The sequence below is a fragment of the Quercus robur genome, chromosome 1 (assembly GCF_932294415.1).
Source record: "Quercus robur chromosome 1, dhQueRobu3.1, whole genome shotgun sequence".
Lineage (NCBI taxonomy): Eukaryota > Viridiplantae > Streptophyta > Magnoliopsida > Fagales > Fagaceae > Quercus > Quercus robur.
In genome coordinates, this window is record NC_065534.1 from 47,814,083 (window position 1) to 47,833,223 (window position 19,141).

At 39.4% G+C, this 19,141-nt stretch overlaps 1 protein-coding gene across 1 annotated transcript; it reads right to left on the reverse strand.

Annotated features, from left to right (window-relative positions):
- Window positions 1–12,055: 12,055 nt before the first annotated feature.
- On the reverse strand, window positions 12,056–14,874 carry LOC126712626 (uncharacterized). Its single transcript, XM_050412033.1, has 5 exons — window positions 14,772–14,874; window positions 14,445–14,549; window positions 14,004–14,097; window positions 12,836–13,724; window positions 12,056–12,442 (listed from the first exon to the last, which is right to left on the reverse strand). The coding sequence occupies exons 1-5, from the start codon at window positions 14,872–14,874 to the stop codon at window positions 12,056–12,058; spliced, it is 1,578 nt and encodes a 525-aa protein (XP_050267990.1).
- Between the last annotated feature and the right edge of the window lie 4,267 nt (window positions 14,875–19,141).

The following is a 19,141-nucleotide window of genomic DNA, read 5'->3' on the forward strand; positions in this document are numbered from 1 at the left end:
CTCTCTCTCACTCTCAAAAACCCATAATCTATCTGATAAATCAATCACTCAATTGATACTGCAGGACCCTTTTTTAGGTTGGTTCCTCTGGCCCAAACCCAATATGGTATCTTGGGTTGTTGAAAATGACCTAGAGTAAAATAAGAGTGTCGAATGAATGAACTGGGCTTAGTTCACAACGACCTATTTGGGCTGTTATACTGAACCGATCTGTGCATAAGTCACAAAAGCTCCAAAAGGCAAGTACAAAGCAAATATAACAACAAATACACAATACCTTGCAAGAATCAAAAGAGAACAATAACATAAGCAAGCATAAATACTTTAGAGAACTTTATTTAGATGAGTCAAAGGTTCAAATAAGATAAGTCCTCTTTTAAAGGAGACTCACAAAGCCCGTAAGCCTTAAAGGTCACAAACTTGGTTTGCCCTTTTGGGTCCACAAGACTTGTGAGATTTGAACCCTTGGATCAGTGTGGTTCCTTGGATATCACTAAAGAAGGACCTTTTACAATGTTTCCTCTTTCAATGAACTCAACCTAAGTTCTAAAGCTCCCTCGTATTTTTGAGTTTCTTTTTCTACTATGTATTTTTTCTTCTTCTTGCTTGCTACTTGAGTTGTTTGCCATGGCTGTCTTCTTCTCCTTTTATGTTGGTCTTGGAGGGTATGAAATTACCATCTTCTCCCATTTTCTTGGTACTGGAGTTAGTCTCCTTGGTCCAAAACTTTGGATGTCTTTCTTAATTTTCTCTTACTTAATTTTTCTTGGAACCCATGTCTAAAAGTGTCATGGTTGTCTTTCCCTTCATAGAAGGCGTCTTCTTGGGTAAGTTAGATGCCTTTTGAGGTTAGCAAGGCAGAACCCATTTTCAAAGTTTTAAAAGGGACATTTAGAAGGTTCTCTAGTCTTGATAGTGACTTCTACTTGTTGACCCTTTTACTGAAAGTGGTATAGATAATTCTTTAGGATTAGCTCCGAAAGTCTTCAAGAACCTTTCCTCTTTTGCCATGCTTCTTTGGCCAAGGTTGCTTGAACTCTCCACATTAATTAGCTGATTTTCAACTCTCAAAATTCAAAACTTGCTAGGACATCATACATCCCTGTCATCTTTTCCTTTCCCCCAAGGAGCTCGATCCTGATAGCCAATTCCTTGATTGGCTTCCTAGGGTTTGCTCTCCTTCTTGTTGGGCTTTTCGGGGGATCCCTTTCAAGGATCTTTTTCTCCTGGGTCACTTGCTCCTTATACAAGGCTTTTTATTATTATTATTTCTTTGCTTTCTTTTGCGGTTGGGCCTTTTTACTCCAACCTTTATATCTTTTCTTTAGTTTCCTTTGCAAGAACACTCACTAGGCCACATGTCCCTTAGTTCCCTCAAGGTCCACAATTCAGTTCCTAGATTTGGGCTTTCCTTATTGAAAATTTTTGGACAACATAGCCCCATATGTGAGTGGAAAAAAAAAGGGTTCATCTAGAACCTTTTTGATTACTTGTACTTACTATTATTTTTTTATTTTTTTTTACTATCCCTTTTCTGAAAATGCAGGTTTCCTATTTTTGAGGAAGTGGGAGAGTGGAACAATTTCCTCTTCCTATTTTCTTTCCTTACGTTACCTCTTCTTTTTCTTCTAGCCATTATCATGATCTGGCACTTAGCCCCCAAGACTTAATTACTCAACTTGCCCCCACTAAAAACTCTCTCTCTCTCTCTCTTCACATCATTATTACCTTTGTTGTCTTTCTTTATGTACTTCCCATCAATCAAATCCCTCTCTTCTTTCAAGACAAAACTTATCTTCTAAGATTTCCCATCTCATTTCTTCTCTCAGACTAATCTTCCCTCTTTATGTTCCCTTTTCTTTCTCAATTCTTCTTTTCTTCTTCATTCAGCTCTCATCCATGGCTTCCTCCATTTCACATAGAAGGAAAGAAAAATCATCTTCAACCTCTGATGCTTATAGTGAAGGATGCTCCGTGAGTTTTAGTTTTAGGGAACAAGAGCAGGTCCCAGAATGACACACCTTGTCACTTTGAGACCCCTAGTATACTTCTAGTTTCTTTTTCCTTCTGATTTCCCATGGGTTGAGGTCCCTTCTTCCCATTCTTGGTTTTTCTTTGGGAATTAGGTTTTGCGAGTTCATCTTCAGTCCTTGATCCAAAAGAGATTTTGGATATTTAGATAAAATGGATGAAGTAAGAGGCGGTCCTAATATTCTTTGATTTTGGAGTGCGTAATACCAGTGGTTGGGCAGAATGGGTTGATGAGGAGTTTTCTAATGCGGCCTTTGTTGGATGCTTGGATAGTGCTGGGGTTCTGAAGTTAGTTGCCATCTTAAGGAACCTAGATGGTTACATGGACATTAAGAGGCCAAGACACTTGGTTCACCGATGGTCCCCTTCTTTCAACACATTTTTCTTCTCTGTTGGTGAACTCACCATTACCTTGGAGGATGTGGTGAATACTCTTATGCTGCTTGTTTTTGGAGATGAAAGTTCCTTCAACTAGCCTAGGGTGTTAGTTTTCCCTTAGCTCCTCTATTTATACGCCACTTCTATATTCAACTAGATTTGCTGCATAGCGATGAAATTGTAGGTAACTCTTGCCATGTCATTGCTTCTTCCCTTAACCGTGTTATGGTTCAAATCATCATGTGGGAGTGTTCTAAGGATACCTTAGGAAAATGTAGGAAATTAACGAATGCTATGGAGAGATTTTTTGGTTCCCCACATGTTATTAAGGGGTTGTGAGGTGGTTCCATGCATAGCTACCCCATTATATTTCGTTGGGTGAATATAAGGGTCAAAGTTTAATTTGGTTGAACTGTTTAATTAGGAGGGTCACTTGAATTGGTGTTCCCCTAGGGAATTTGAGGTTGGTTTTGCTTGTGACTCTGTGCTATTGTCCTTTTTGAGTACCGTGGGTTACACATTTGCATGAAGCACATGCCAAGAAACACAAACCTAGAAACAACAATGAACAAACAATCAAAATAGAAACTCTAAAAAACTATCATGCTTATAATATGAAAACTAAACAACTAAACTAACAAGCAAGATATTAAAACAACAAAACACGAATAAAAACAATCAAAAAACAAGAATGAAAGAGACAAAGTTAGACCTTTACCTTAAACACTAGAAATCTTTTAAGCTTTTGATTTGACCGTTCTCTTAAGTCAATCTAATCAAGACAAAACCAGAAGGTTAGTAAACTCAGAAACTCGAAGGCAAGACAAAAACAAGTCCCAACTAAGTAAACCTTTAACTTGAGGATGTTTGGAATAAACTTCTTCTTTGATTCACTATTTTCTAGTAAATTTGGTGTGTTTTTGTAAAAGAGCCTTAAGGGCCTTTTTATAGTGATCATAGAGGGGTGGAGGGCAGCTCCCAGCTAATGTGGGATTCACTTTGCACGATTTTATGTCCAAAAAACTTTCCTTATAGAAATCTGAAACCCTACATGCGTGTGCAAATGCGGGGTATGCATGCACATGGATGAAACATGTGTATAGATACATAAGGGTTTTCCTGCAGTTTTTCTTCACCAAAACACTGTTCAAGCTAAAGATTCACAAGATTGGGTCTTAAATCAACCCTGGGCCTTTGAGTGATGTTGTCATTGGGGAACGTGGGCTTAAGTTGTAAGGGGAACTCCGAAGAGTTGCATGGGATTCATATGTCTGAAGTCCCACAAGTGTTACTCTGGAAATAAGTAACAACAAGCTCACTATCTTAGAGCCCATGGCCACAAACATCAATCAAGCAAACAAGATGCTCTTGCGAGCTAGAAAGGGAACATATTTGTGGTGTCCGTCTACGGATCTTTGCCTCAAACTTCTTCGAGTGGCTTTTGTCTTTAGGTGGCTTTCGCCTTTGGGTGGCTTTCACCTTTGTCTCTATCTCTTCTGTTCTGGGTATCTTGCACCTCTACCTCAATCTTTTTTGTATTCAAGAAGTCTAGGTGTACATGTTCAATTCCAAGAATGATATGTACTCAAAATCTGTGTCTTCTGCTCTAGTTTCAAAAGTTCCTAAGGACTTGTGCCTGCATGTTCAATTCTCGAAGTATATGTGCACAAAGTCTGATTTCTTCTTATGGTGATGGTAATCTTAGTGAAAAACTCACTCAAGGTATTTCCCAAACATTATGGGGCTTTCTTTTAATTTCTAATCTTCAAGGGGTGTTTCTATGTAAACCTCAACTCACTGGGAATTTCTCTACAATATTTGGATTACTTGAGGGCTTCTATGCAAATTCTACCTTTTCTTGACTCATTGGGAAGTTTTTAGAAAGTTTATCGACCTACTAGGGAGTAGTCTTGTCATTTTCATACTTTTTGGGAATCTCTGTGTGAATTTCAATTTTCTTGACTCACTAAGTGGCATTTTTGTAATTTTTGATGTTTAAAGGGGCAATTTTGTAAATTCCTTTCTTCTTTGACCCATGGGGATGGTTCTGACTTTTCCTGATTCTCTTCTTTTGGGAATCTCATGGGGATTACTTGTGATTTTCTAGGCCTCTGGGGAATGTCCTGTAAAATTTTGAATGGATTTTTCGTTTTTGTTTTTTGGCGACTAAACTACACATAGTTTGGCGATCTGGCCTAAACTACACGTAGTTTAGCCAATGACTGGCTTTCTTGCCACTTCATTTTCTTAACGGTTACCAACCATTTCTTTTTTCTATCACTATTCATCTTCTTCTTCATTTTCGTTTTTTCTTTCTAACTTTTCAACTTCTTTCATTTTCTGTACAAAAACCTTCTGCCTCTCCCTCATTTCTCCACTCTCTCATCAAATCCGAATCCCTCTCTCTTTCTCTTCTCCTCCAAAACTCTCTCAAAATTCAAATGGCTCCAAAGATCTCTTACACCCTTTCCAGTGATACCTTTAATCTCACCCGCTGGATTGGGGCCACAAAGCTCAATGAGGCTCCTCCACTACTTTACAGGCCAGAGGAACACCTATCTAGCAATGCACGGCTTGGACTGGTAAGTTTTTCAAACTTTTTCTCACTTTCAAGTTTTGCTGTGATCTTCTGTTTTAATCTGTTTTTGGACCTGTAATTGCTTAGGTTTTGTTGTAGGAAGGGTTTAGATGAAAACCTGATGCCTTAGGATAGGTAGAAACATGTTTTGGATGGGTTTTGATCCAAGGAGGGCTGAAAATAGCGATGAACACATTCTTGGTTCATCCATGCAGGCGCATGCTTCGCATATGAGTGTGCATGTTCAGGCCATGCGTGTGCATATAGCGTGCATGCGTATATATGCTTGTTCATAAAACATGCACACACAGGCTTCCACCATGCACACACATACTCACTAGTATGTGCACGCATGCTTGGCCATGTGGGATTAGTTTTATGCCCCAAACATGTTGTAACGCTCTTCTTTCACTTAATTTTCTCTCGATATGATCCTTATCCACTTATTTTTGACATTTTCAAGGGCTGCTGTCATACTTGGGTAGGGGTAACTCTAAAACCCTATTCGAATGGCATAGATCACTGACTACCAAGACTAAAGCTTGGGTGAGGGCGGCCGGCTTCGAGCCACTTCTATGCCTTCTTCCAAACTGTTGCCAGTATTGTGCTGGCCAGGCGTTGGCTAAGAGGTGGTGGGATACTACCCATACTATTCACATTGTTGAGAGGGAGATGATTGTGACTCTCTCTGACTTCCACCGGATGATCGGGATGAGATCCAGCAGGCACATCATCAGTCTAGAGGGTGAGTCGGGGATGACTCTTAGGTTGGAGCTATTGGGGCGTGCCTACCCTAGTTAGAATGTCCACTACTTCCACCTTGTTACAGACTTCAGGCCTCTTTCTTAGGTGACTCTTGAGGATCGAACTCAGATGCCTAGGGCATCCTTACTCTATGTGGTGGGGGCATATCTCTTTGCCAATGGGGGCCAAACGATGTCTCTGAGGTTGTTGGTGCTCTTATGCTGCTTTGCGGAGGCTTGAGAGGTGAATTGGGGGCATGTTTGCCTCGCTTATTTGTACTTGGCCATATGCCAGCTCGTGGAGCCCTGGATGCTCATTGAGGTCAGATTTCTTTTTATTCTTAGCTTTTTCTTTCATAACTATGTTCATGACTAGTCTTGTGAACTGTATCCTATATCCTTGCATTTGTCTTACATCTAAATTGTATCTAGCTTGCAAACTGCTTCTATCTTGCATCTGACTTGTATCTTGCATTTGATTTGGTAGCTTACACTTGCAAACTATACTTAGCTTGCAAACTGGTTTCTGTGCTCTGCTCTTAATCTCTATTTTCTTTTTGTAACGATGGGCTGTGTCCTATGCCCTCCTTACCTCTGGAGCGAATGTGAACATGAAGGTTCTCATCACTTCGGTGCCAGCCCATCTTGATGGCCTCACAGTTGACTTGGTGAGTCATTTCTCTTTTCTTGTTCTTGTCATGGTTATTCCCTTTGTTCTATTCTTTTCTTAACCAATTGTGATATGCAGATCACTTGGGGACCTTGGGCTGGGCTTCTTCTTGTAGTTGCACTAGACTTGGAAGCGAATGCCATCATCTCCTCTTAGAATTCTATGTTCTTTGAGGGCGTCGGTGTGACAGTCCTATATCTTGCTGATTGGGTAGCAAGCCAGCTGGTGGCCATGGATGAGCCTCATGTGCCTATGGATCCTCCCTCCTTTATGCTGTCTCCTATTTCTATGATTGATGCTAAGTACTAGATTTGGAGTTGCGGCATTGCCTATACTAATTGCCTTTTGTTGGACAAGGACTATGACGCTTTTAGCAAGAGTCGCCTTATGCTTTCCTTTGGTGTTGTGGTATGAAACTCAACTATTTCTATTTTCTCTACTTTCTTATCTTGCATGTCATATCTCTTGTGTGCTAACAATAAAGTGTACAAGATTGTTCGTGAAAAATAATCTGAAAGCGCACAAAATCGTAACAAGTAGTAAAGTGTTTTTAGAAAACGAATGTCGAATCCACAGGGATTAACTATGTTATTGAATACCAAAATTCACTAAATTAATTACTATTTGGAAAATCGAAAATAAATGGAATGTTCTACTATCTAAATTAAATTAAACTATTTAATAAAAATAAATCTACGAATACAAAACGTAAAAATCTAAAAGTGTAAAAAAATATGATAAGAATGGATCTAGAGCGGTTGATTTCACCTAACAAATCCCACACAATTTATTCTTCCTAATTATTAAATTCTAATAATCTCCTGTTGATGATTAAAAATTCCTTAAGTATTCAATATCTTCTCTCGAATAATATAAAAAATATCTTCAAATAACAATTCCATATCTCTATGTGAATTTAATTAATTGGAGACTCATTACATGTTTTGAATTTTCTGAAAAATCACACTAATCGCGGTAAAGCATCTCTACTTTCACTCAACTAATGGTGTTTAATTCTAGAACTAAAATAACAAATCATCTCTCGGTCTCATTGTCATTCAATTGATCAATCAATAATTCGTAAAAAGAAATATTAAGTATTAAGAATAATAATTAAACACTCAATCATGGAAATATTAAAAATAAAATAACTCAGAATATAAATTGTGTGTTCATTGCTAGACTACATCAATGCTCTAGAAAATAAAATTTAGTTCATAATAAAATTGAAAAGAAAACAAATAAAACTTATGTCTTTCATCTGAATTGGTTGATCAACATGAAGCTCTCGCCTTTGTCCTCAGATCCGCCTCTTCAAAAAGACTCCAAAAAAAAAAAACTTCAATGTAGCACACTCTTTTCCTCTCAGTTTTCTCCTCCCTCTTTTTTCCCTAAAGAGCCTTTAAATAGGTCAAGGAATCCTATTCCCGTTTGGAGAAAATCCCAGATTTTTAGGCTAAGTGACTATTTTGGCCCATTTAACTTTAGAATTCGGACTTTTGGTAAACTACAAAGTTGTAGCCCTTTAAGTTAAATTTCCAGCCGAACTTGAGTCATCTCGATTGAACATCTGAGCCCAAAGTTGTGCTGAAAATACTAACTGATATGCAGTCCTAATCCGAATTGGACTTGGATTTGGTGCAAATTTCCTTTGATTCCTTGCTCCAGTTGTACTTAAATTTAATTGGGTTGGTCTTCTCTTGAATTCATGCCTGGCTGGATGTAAGTTGACTTGATTCAATTGGCCTAGCCTCACTTTGCATGTAAAGCCCTTGTAGATTAATCTGAAATCTTCTCATTCCTTCAAAGCACAAATGAATAGATAAATATAAATAAAAATCAAATCAAATCAAAAGAAATAAAGGAAAACTAAAAATTTTAATAAATAAGAGGATAATAAAAATCATGTAAAAATTACACTTATCAAGGATGAGCTTGTTCATCCTTAGGTTGGTGCTGCCTAGTTGCTGGAAATCCCATTGACTCTTCTATTATAGCTTGGTCAGTCTATGCTTGTAGGTGAGATGGGGTCGCCCGGGAGTGTGCTATTGAGTGTAACCCTAATGTCATGGGTTATCCTTTTCTTGAAGGGACATGAGCTATGAGTTTTCTAATCTTTTTTCTTTGCACTTTCTTCTTTGTATTCTCTTGGCTCATCCTAACATGGTCTCTTTATCTAAAATTAGCCTACTATGGCTAAGCATGAGGATTTGGTCTGGTTGACTGGAAACCTCAAGTTGGAGGTGATAGAGTACTCTCGGTAGCTCTATGGCCCTGGTGGGGGTATGCTCGAGGTCCAGACAATGATAATGATGATGATGATGGGGATGAAAACGATCCTGAGGCGACTCTGAAGGTTCATCAAAGGAGGAGGCAATATCGATAATGATCTTATAGATAAACAGACAATCAACCATATTTCCTGCTTTGTTTGTTTTTTTTTTTTTTTCTCTCTTTTTTCTTTTCTTTTATTTCTCTTTTTAGCATTTATTTTTTGCACTTTCATTTATTTGAGATAATGGTTGTATTTAAGAACATCTTTATATTTCTACTTTTATTTCAAAATATGTACTTATTTACAACTTTATGGGAAATTTGGAAACCTAGGAACATGTATGCTTTATAGTTTTCTTCTCTTTTTGCTCTTCTCTCTCTTTTTTCTCGCATGAAATTCTAAGGCAAAACCTATCGCGGACATTCCTTTAGGCTATAGGAAACACAAAAGAGGTCCTTGTTGCAGAAAGCAGACTCCAAAAAGGAAAAGGAATCCAAAACCTAAGGACCATGTGCATGCATACTTAAGCCATGCGCATGCATGCCCTTAGCATGTGCACACATACTTGGGATCAGAAAACCCTAGCCAACTTATTTTGCTATAAAAAGGTTGTAAGGAGTCCCCAAACCTTCACAAAACATATTTTGAGCCTAGGAGGCAATCTTCAAGGTTCCTAATGGCAGAATTCTCTCTAATTCTATCTTGCACTTCACCCATCCACCAAATCAAGGTTGATAAATTTCTTCTATGTGCAGTTGTTGAGTTCTAGATCCTTTACTGCCATGTATTTTAGTTCAATGGTGTAAAGCTATGTGATAAGGGAATTTGGTGCAATTATGGGTGAGTGTGATTTTGGTTCTATCATTCTTCCTACTCTTGAAGAGGATTTTTCTGACCTTGCTCACCAAGTATTAGGAGTCTATCTATCCATGGCCAAAAGGTGATGCAAACCGAAGAAGCTAAATGTCTCCATGGTCTTTAAGTACTTCACTAAGCAAGATGTACCCTTAATTGGAATGGAGCGCTCCTGTCATCTTATTGTTTTTTGCCTTTGTGTTCTTGCAAGCTTCTTCTTGGTACATGATACACCTTGAGTTTATCCTAACATTCTTCATGTGGACAAGAACTTGGGGAATGGAAGTCTAGTGCCCATCATCTTGGCTGAGACTCTCAATCGCTTGGATGCAGTTCGTACGAAGGAAGTAACTTACTTTTCTAGCAATCCTCTTCTCCTTTAGGCATGATCCCTAATTTTCACCTGGGTTTCCTTGACCTAGCTGGATTCCTCTAATTTTAGCATGGATTACCTTTCATTTTTCAACCCATCGAGGCTCCATATATCGTCTTTAAATGCCTTTTTTTTTTTTCCCTCTTGTTTCCTACTCAACAATCATGTTTTCTTTTTCTCTCCCTCGGATATAGTTATATGAGAAGCTCAAATTGATCCATTATTCTTTCATTCAAGTTAATCAGTACCAACCAAAATACTATTAGGATCACAAGCTCAAAAATAAAGAGATGGAGCCTTCTACACCCACGGAACTCTTGCGGCATCTTACCCCCATGGACATCCAATGGGTGGTCGAATGGTGGCGCAACAAGGCCATGACTAATAATGGCTTCAAGGAAGATTATGTCATCTTAGTTGGGGCTTCGCAATTGTTTTTACTATCCTACGTGTTGCATTGCTTGGAAATTTGGTAATCGACAAGGCGTACCTCATGCTAATGGTTCTTACTACACATTGGCACTCACTAAAAGGCTAGTAGAATTGCTGAATTTTTTCCTTGAAGAGCCCTGAACAAGGACATTCACTTTCCTCAGTTCCTTCTACCTACTTCTGTGTACAAGAGTTGGTTATCCATTGATATAAGAGTAGTAAAAAGGGATGAAAATGATCATAGGAGGTCCAACAAAAGAAAGAGGATTGAGTGACTACCTTGATATGTCCCAAATTTTACTTTTCAGTACTTTTATGATTCTATATCTTTTCATCTGAGTTAATAAAGAATTTGAATGTTCCAAGTCCCTTATGAAAACAATTGGAAAAAAATGCCTATACACCCCCTGAACCTTGGAGTAGTGGCCAAGGCACCCGCTAAACTTTTATATTGGCTAATTTACTCCTTAAATATTTTACAACTACCAAATCAATACGTTAGTTAGTCTAACATTAAAACATTAACAAAGTGGCATGTGAAATTCATGTGAACATTAAAAACAACACAATCCCAAGAATCTGAAACAGGATAGAAAGAAGAAAGAAGAGAGACCGACAGACGAACCTAGGTCGAACCAACAGAGAATAGGGAGAGAGGCAGTAGAACCATGTGATAAAAAAATCTTGTTCGGATTCCCTTTTTTGAAATATTTTTGGTCGATGTTTGGATCGATCACAAAAACCCAACTCATCTTAGCGATCCATCAGAAACATCTCTTTTTAATCTCTTCTGTTGATTCCCTTTTGGCTTTTGCTACTTTAGTTATTTCATATTAGGGAATAGATTACCAAACTATATAACAATGGGAATTGACGTCATTTTTTGGCATCATATTACCTATTGTAATGAATAAAATAATGGGTGATGCTTGATGGATAGATACGTGTTGGTATAGGAGATATATTTTTGGGAAAAGTAAAAAGGAAAATGGAACCTATCAAAAGACACAGTTGTCTTTTAGATTTTGATGTTGAGAAAAAAAATAAAAATAAAAATGTGTAACAGATCGACAAAACGAGTCTGCTTGTTTTGGACTGGGCGGTAGAACGGCACGGTAGACCACCAAGGCACGTTCGGGATACAAACGGCGAGAATGGTGGTATAAAGAACTAGGCGCTGTGTAGTGGTGGCTCTAGTTCTACTATCTCTCTCTCTCTCTGCCAGTCCATTCGTCTCTCGTCTTTATTCTTCTTTCTTCTTTCTATCCCATTTCAAGTTTTTAGGACCCTTTTTTTTTTTTTTTTTTAAATTAAAATTTTTTAAGTTCTTGCGAGATTTTTTTTTTTTTTTTTTTTTTGTGGAGAAAAAGGTAAGGAAATTTTATTGAATCAAATCCGATTGGAATACACTATCCAAATCACTAGGTAGAGATTCTACCCATACATCCATGTCTACAGATATAACTGCTCTCCTAGCTAAAGCATGCGCCAACCTATTCTCTTCCCTCCTAACATGGCTGAACTTGCAAGAACAGAGCGACGCCCCTAGACTCTTGCACTCATCAATCACATAACCAAATAAAGTGCTACAGCTCCTCGCCATGTTGAGAGTAGCAAGAACCCTTGAACAATCCCCTTCTATCTCCACATCAAACAAACTCAGCTCTTTGGCAAATAACAGGGCCCCACGAGCAGCCATAGCCTCTACCAGCTCCACCGATTAAACCAAAGGAATTTTTTGACTCAAAGCTGTGATCACTTGGCCCTGGAAATCATGGAACACCACTCCAACACCTGCGCAACCAGACGTGTCAAAGAAAGCCGCATCAAAGTTTCCTTTATATACCGATTCCGTCGGCGGAGACCAAGACACCTGAGCATGCCAAGAAGAAACTTGTGAGGGCTGATAATTCGCGTTGAGAAAATCCACAACATAAGCCTTAGCTTGACTGCCCAACTCATGAAGATTCCATGATGGCTGCTTCTCCCTGAGCCTATTACGTCGCTGCCATAAACTCCAAGCTGTGGTGCAAAACAGAGCAACCCGAAACTGAGAGCTTTTCAGCATCACTGCCTCAAGCAAGTCCTGAAAAGAGCGATACCGTTTCTGAAACAAAGGAGCAAAACCTGGATCAGACTTCTAAACAAACTGAGCATGGTCACACAGCCATAAACTATGCAACAACGTCTCCTGATGATCCTCACAAAGATCACAGGTTTCATCAATGGGAATATGTCTAGCGCGCAAATTCTATTTAGTCGGAAGCGTATCTTTTGCCGCACACCAAATGAAATGTTTTATCTTATTAGGGGCTCGGATCTTCCAGATTTTTTTCCAAAAGTTCTGCTGCTCAATACCTGAGGAAGAGCTTGGTTGAGAGCTAAAATTTTCTGAAGCCAGGAATCTATAAGCACTACGAACACTAAAGGAACCATCAAAAGTCAGGGGCCAAACTAGGAGGTCTTCAACACTACCATCACTGACTTGAATCCGACTTACCATCTCTGCCTCCCACGGATAGAAATTCTCCTCAAGCTTTCCCGGATCCCATATTCGAATATTCGGATAAAACAACTCACTAACCCGAGACACAGAAGACTCTCTTCTTGGAGAGACAATTTTGTTGTAGGTCGGGTTTGGGAGCCATCTATGCTTCCACACATCTATCCCATGACCACTGCCCACACGCCAGATAGCACACTTCTCAATGACCTCCCGAGCTTGTAAGATACTCCGCCAAGCATATGAACACTTTTGAGGAACTGAAGCGTCCATAATACTCCCATGAGGAAAGTATTTCGCACTAAACACCTTGTAGAGCAAAGTGTCTTTTTGATGGATCAACCACCACACTTGTTTAACCAAAAGAGCATTATTAAACTTTTGGATATCTCTGAAGCCCATCCCAACAATCGACTTAGAAGAGCACAAGGAACTCCACTTCACCCAATGAATCTTTTTTGAATCACCTTGCCCCCACCAAAATTTGCGAATCATTGCTTCAATATCCTTACAAAGATTGATCGGCAATTTAAAAACACTCATCGAGTAAGTAGGAATGGATTGAATTACAACCTTGATCGTAACCTCCTTTCCTGCTTGAGACAAAAGCTTTTCCTTCCAACCTTGCATCCTCGCCCATATTCGTTCTTTCACCTTAGTAAAATAAGCCTTCTTTTCCCTGCCAATAAAGGATGGAAGCCCCAAATATTTTTCATAGTGTTGAATGGCAGGGACATTGAGTGCCACTTTGATTGCATCTTGCGTTTGTGTATCTGTATTTTCGCTAAAAAATAGCATAGTTTTCTCCTTATTAATCATTTGGCCTGAAGCCACTTCATAGATATCCAATAGTGACTGGATCTTAAGGCACTCCTCCAATATCGATCTACAAAAGATAAGACAATCATCTACAAAGAAAAGGTGAGTAAGTTTTGGTCCATTCCTACATAAGGAAAAACCCTCAATCTCTCCATCTAAGGCTGCTTTCCTGAAAATGGCATTTAAACCTTCCGCACAAAACAAAAATAAGAAAGGAGAGAGGGGATCGCCTTGTCTTAAGCCCCTAGAAGGAGTAATTAAACCCTTCGGCTCTCCATTAACAAGGATTGAATAAGTCACGGTACGAATACACTCCATAATTAAAGCCACCCAAGAATCCTAAAACCCCATCTTCAAAAGAATCTTCTCAAGGAAAACCCATTCCACTCGATCATAGGCTTTACTCATATCAAGCTTTAGGGCCATAAAACCCTTCCTCCCTGTGCAATTAGTCTTCATATGGTATAAGACTCAAAAGCTATCAAGATATTATCAGTAATCAATCTATCAGCAGTGAAGGCACTCTGTGTTTCTGAAATAATGGAATTAAGCAAAGGTTTAAGGCGATTGGCTATCACCTTACTAACAATCTTATAAATCACATTACATAAACTGACAGGCCTAAAATCTGAGACCTTTTCTGGATTATTAACTTTTGGAATCAAAATAATGAAAGTATGGTTAATAGATTTCAAGATTGCACCTGAATTTAAGCTAGACAAGACCGCTTGATGAACATCCACTCCCATGTCCGACCAATAGGTTTGATAAAATAATGGAGGCATACCATCTGGCCCTGGAGCCTTCAAAGGTGCCATCTCCTTAATAGCAGCATCTACCTCATCAGAAGTGTAAGGACGTGCTAACTCTACCTTCATCTCTTCAGTAACAACTGTATCAACCCCGTCAAGGATACGATCAAAATCATAAGGGTGTGAGGTTGAGAATAATTGAGAATAGTACTCGATAAGCAAACCCGAAACTTGGTTCTCCTCTTCATGCTAGACATCTTCATTGTCCTTTAAACCCTTAATGAAGTTTTTCCTCTTCCTTTGAGTGGCTGTCCCATGAAAAAATTTCGTATTTTTATCCCCACTTTGCAACCATTGAATACGAGAGCGCTGTTGCCACATCTTCTCCTCCTTTTCATACAAAGCTAAAAGTTCGGATATGATACGAGCTGCTTCCTCATAGCTCCCAAATCTGACCGACTCCATCTCTGCCTTCTATAATTGTTCTTTAAGCTTCTTTATATTATTCTTTACACTTCCAAAATGATCCCGGTCCCAATCCTTTAACCTCTTTTTACACTTCTTCAATTTCTTCGTGGCAACATACATAGGAGTACCCACGACATTACAATCCCAAGCTTTTGTGACAATTTCCTTGGACCTCGGATCTTTCAACCACATTGCCTCGAACCTAAAGGGTTTCCTTCTCCACCATTGTGCCTCCCCATTAGAATCAAGAGCTAGAACAATTGGCCTGTGATCAGAAGTAAAACAATGCAAATGACGAATTCTAGCAGTGGGAAACTTAGCCAACCAATCATAATTAGCCACCCCCTGGTCTAACCTTTCCCAAATCAATTCATTACACCGTCTTCCATGCCAAGTAAAATCTGGCCCTAAGTACCCTAAATCCATAAAACCACATTGATCCAACACATCTCTGAACATTTGCATTTGATTATGAGCTCTCGGAGCGCCCCCTGTTTTTTTCCTCTACCTCCAGCAATTCATTAAAGTCCTCGAAGCAAACCCAAGGAAGCTTTGGTTTGGAATTAAGCATTCGGAGCATATTCCACCCTTCAAATCTATGATTAGTATTCGGCTCTCCATAAAACCCCGCTAATCGCCAAGCACTCTCTAAATTTCCATCTACAATAGAGTCAATGTGATACTTTGAAAAGCTATCCACCCAAACCTTTGCACCCCCTCTCCAAAGCAAGGCTAATCCCCCCCCCCCCTCGACCATCAGTTGGGATAACAAACAAATCATCAAACACTAACCTTTCCTTAATACTAACCATCAGTTCCTTATCTGACCATGTTTCAGACAAAAACACCACCATGGGATCTTGAGCTTGTACAATATCGACAAGCTATTGAACTGCAGGACGGTTCCTAAGCCTTCTGTAGTTCCATGCTAAGAGTTTCATTGTTGTCGGTGGGGCTGGTCTCCAGCCTCCACCGATAAATCATTGCTACAAACTGCCCTTCTCTTCTTACTGCCTTCAACATCCTCCATCTCTTCATCAGTGTCCCTATTCACTCGTTTCATCAACAGAAATTCCTGCACTTCCTTCAACTTGTTTTGTTGTCGTGGCTGTCTTTTCCAAGTACCAGTCAAAATTTCCTTCCCCAAAATAGCATCATCTTCCTTATTCATTGGTTTGACAACCACGTGGCCACCATGTTTGCAATGTGATGTAAGCATCTTTTCCTTATCCAATGCTGTAGTTGCCACATATGGATCACTAGTAGGTAAGTCATCTCCTTGACTGACACATACTCCCTCTAAGGTCAGCATTGGTTCATTAGTGGACAAATTCAGGTCCTTGTCTATTTCCTGTAAGTGAGTATTGAATAAAACAAGGTCAGTTATAATATCTCTATTAGTTGGTACTGGGATTACCTCTTCATCATCTGCATGCATTGGATTTTTAATCCCCATAGTATTCTTTGTCCTTATGTCCTCTTCATCTTTTAGTACAGTGAGTCGAAGAGTTGAGGGAGCCTTTTGTGGCATATGATTTGTCTGATCAGAATTGGCCCCGCCCTGCTTAGTTATGGGTTGTGACTTGTAGAATCTCTCCATCGTAGCTCGCCTCCACCCCCCATATTGTTGCTCCTCCTTTCGTAAACTCCCTTTACTCCTCAACCACATTGGACAATCTTTCTCATCATGGTTCAAAAGTCCACACCAGTAGCAAAAAATAGGAAGACGTTCATATTGAAAAGATATCCATTCAGGTTTTGATCCTCCCATGTTCACCATTCTACCTCGACAAAGGGGTTGAGATATATCAATATTAATCCGAACTTGAATACACCAACCACGGCAATCCCCAGAACTGGATTGATCAACACTCTCAACTATGCCTAAGGTTTGGCCGATAGATTCCGCAGTTACTTTATTCATCCGTCGTATAGGTAGTTCGTGGATTTGCACCCAAAAGGAGGCTTTGTCAAAGACTGCATCCTCCACAGCAGCATCGTTCCCAGGTCTAAACACACCGATTAAATATTTGTCAAAGGTCCAAGGTCCCTGTAAAAGAATTCGTTGCACATCTGCTTCATCGTCAAACAAAAGTAAGGCTGTGTTAGAACCAAGTTCTCTAATCTCAAAGGCTCCACCAGACCGCCACATTCTTCGAAGAGTGCGAGTGATGGCTTCCATATTAGGTCACTGTTTTGTGAAGAACTTCACTACTAGAACCTTACTGTTGTCCAATTTGGCATCATGAGACTCAAAGTCCACAGCATCGGTTTCTTTTGTGTTAAGGGTTAAGTTAGCCCAGCGCCCAGTGATGTCTTCCATGGCAGAAGACGGTGAAGGACTGGCAAAGATCCTACTCGGGAAGGAGAAAGAAGGCCTACCTAAGGTAGGCGATGTGTTCCACCGCTCTAGGGTTTTCTAGAGAGAAAACCTAGGCGCGAAAAAAAAAAAAAGGATGACTACGTTACTCTAAGTTCTTGCGAGATTCATGTGCCACTTCCGTAGTGTTTTAACGTTAGACTAACTGATATATTGATTTGGCAGTTGTGGAATGTTTAAGGAGTAAATTGGTTAAAATAAATGTTCAAGGGGTATCTTGGCCACTACTCTGAAGTTCAGGGGGTGTGTGGGCATTTTTTATAAAACAATTTATCAACTTTTAATTTGAGAAATGAGAGAATCATTTATTTATTATCTTTACTTATTGTCATTATATTTTTTTTTGCCATGTTATTTTTGTCCATGATGTCTGTTGATGCCTTGCAATGGTTGACCACCCATCGCAGAGATGTGCGTGCCTCCCCACCCCTTTGGCATGGGCTCGGGTGTTGTGAAAGAGGGTGAAAAAAGGGTAACCTCTGGTGTGTGACTGAATTGAGTCATTTTTAATCGATTATTACCAAAGGTAGTGAAGTCGCCACCAATCGTTGGAATTTTTCTAAGGTGTCATTGGTCACTTGACTCTATTTGATTTTGAAAGCTCAAAAATGTGTTAAAACACAAGAGTTGTTTAGATCCCCAAATTAAAGATTACGACTCGATTGATTTTACTCTAACTAATACAAAGTGTGGAAAAGAGTAAATGCAAACGTACAAATAAATAAGCTACTCTAAGCCATATTCATCACAACCCAGCAGTAAAATGAGAGCTAAAAGAGTAGGAAAGAAGAAAGCAAACACAAGATAACACGCCGATGTGTTATCGAAGAGGAAACCTCAGTACTTGGCATAAAACCTCTCCGCCGCCCTCCAAGCGGTAATCGATCCACTAGACAATCAGCTAGGATACATGAATAGCAAAAGACCCTCCAAGCCTAGTCTACCTAATGCATCTAAGCCCTCCAAGCTCCAACTCCAACAAGGCTTCTCGGAACCATGTTTTGTCTAGCTCTCCGGATCCCGCAATACGCCTGATTGCATTCGCCAAAGTTTGGTTTCTTCCAATACTTCCCAGTAGCACCAAAACCTCACTTGATACTCTGAAAGGGTGTGGTAAGTGTTTAGGCTATCAACCTCTCAATGGTATGGAAATAGAGAGGTAGGAGTTGAGGAAAATTCACAAGTAAATTGTGTAGAGAATTGTGGGTATAACAATCTCTAACTCTCAAGGTTTGTGGCTAGGGTTTTCTCTCAGAAGCACTCCTCAACATATGTGGGTAATGGGGGTATATATAGTGTGGGTAAGGATAGAGTGTATCAGAAATGACAATCTGGCAAAAATAGAATGTTTCGCGGGTGTCTCGCGAGAAGGCCTTACCTAGGAGACACTTACGAAAACTAGCTGTCTCCATCCTGTCCTGACTCTTTGCATTCTAGTTATGTGTATGGCACATGCATCACTTCACGAGAAGCTTACTCGCAAGATACCCGCGAAAACAAGTTCAGTCTTCAATTAGCCTTGAGTCTTCACACACTCTTTCTCTCACTCACAACCCTTACAAATAAAAACCCACATGAAATACAGGATACATAAGATTGAACAAAATTACAATCAAATTTGACACGGAATAAAAGCCAACAAAAACATAGTTGTAAATTACAACTTTACAGATTTTATTACCAATCCTAGGCTAAGAAAAATGTCATTTTTCCTAATCTAGTATGGATGATAAAAAATCTTGATTCTTGGTTCGGAAGTCTAGTTACTTGTGGGGAAGGTGTTAGGCACCCCACAATACCTGTCCGAAGACAGCCCTTTGTTTTGGTAAATTCTTAATTTTTGATCATTGGCAGTTAAAAACAAGCTATTGGCATTAGCTTTTG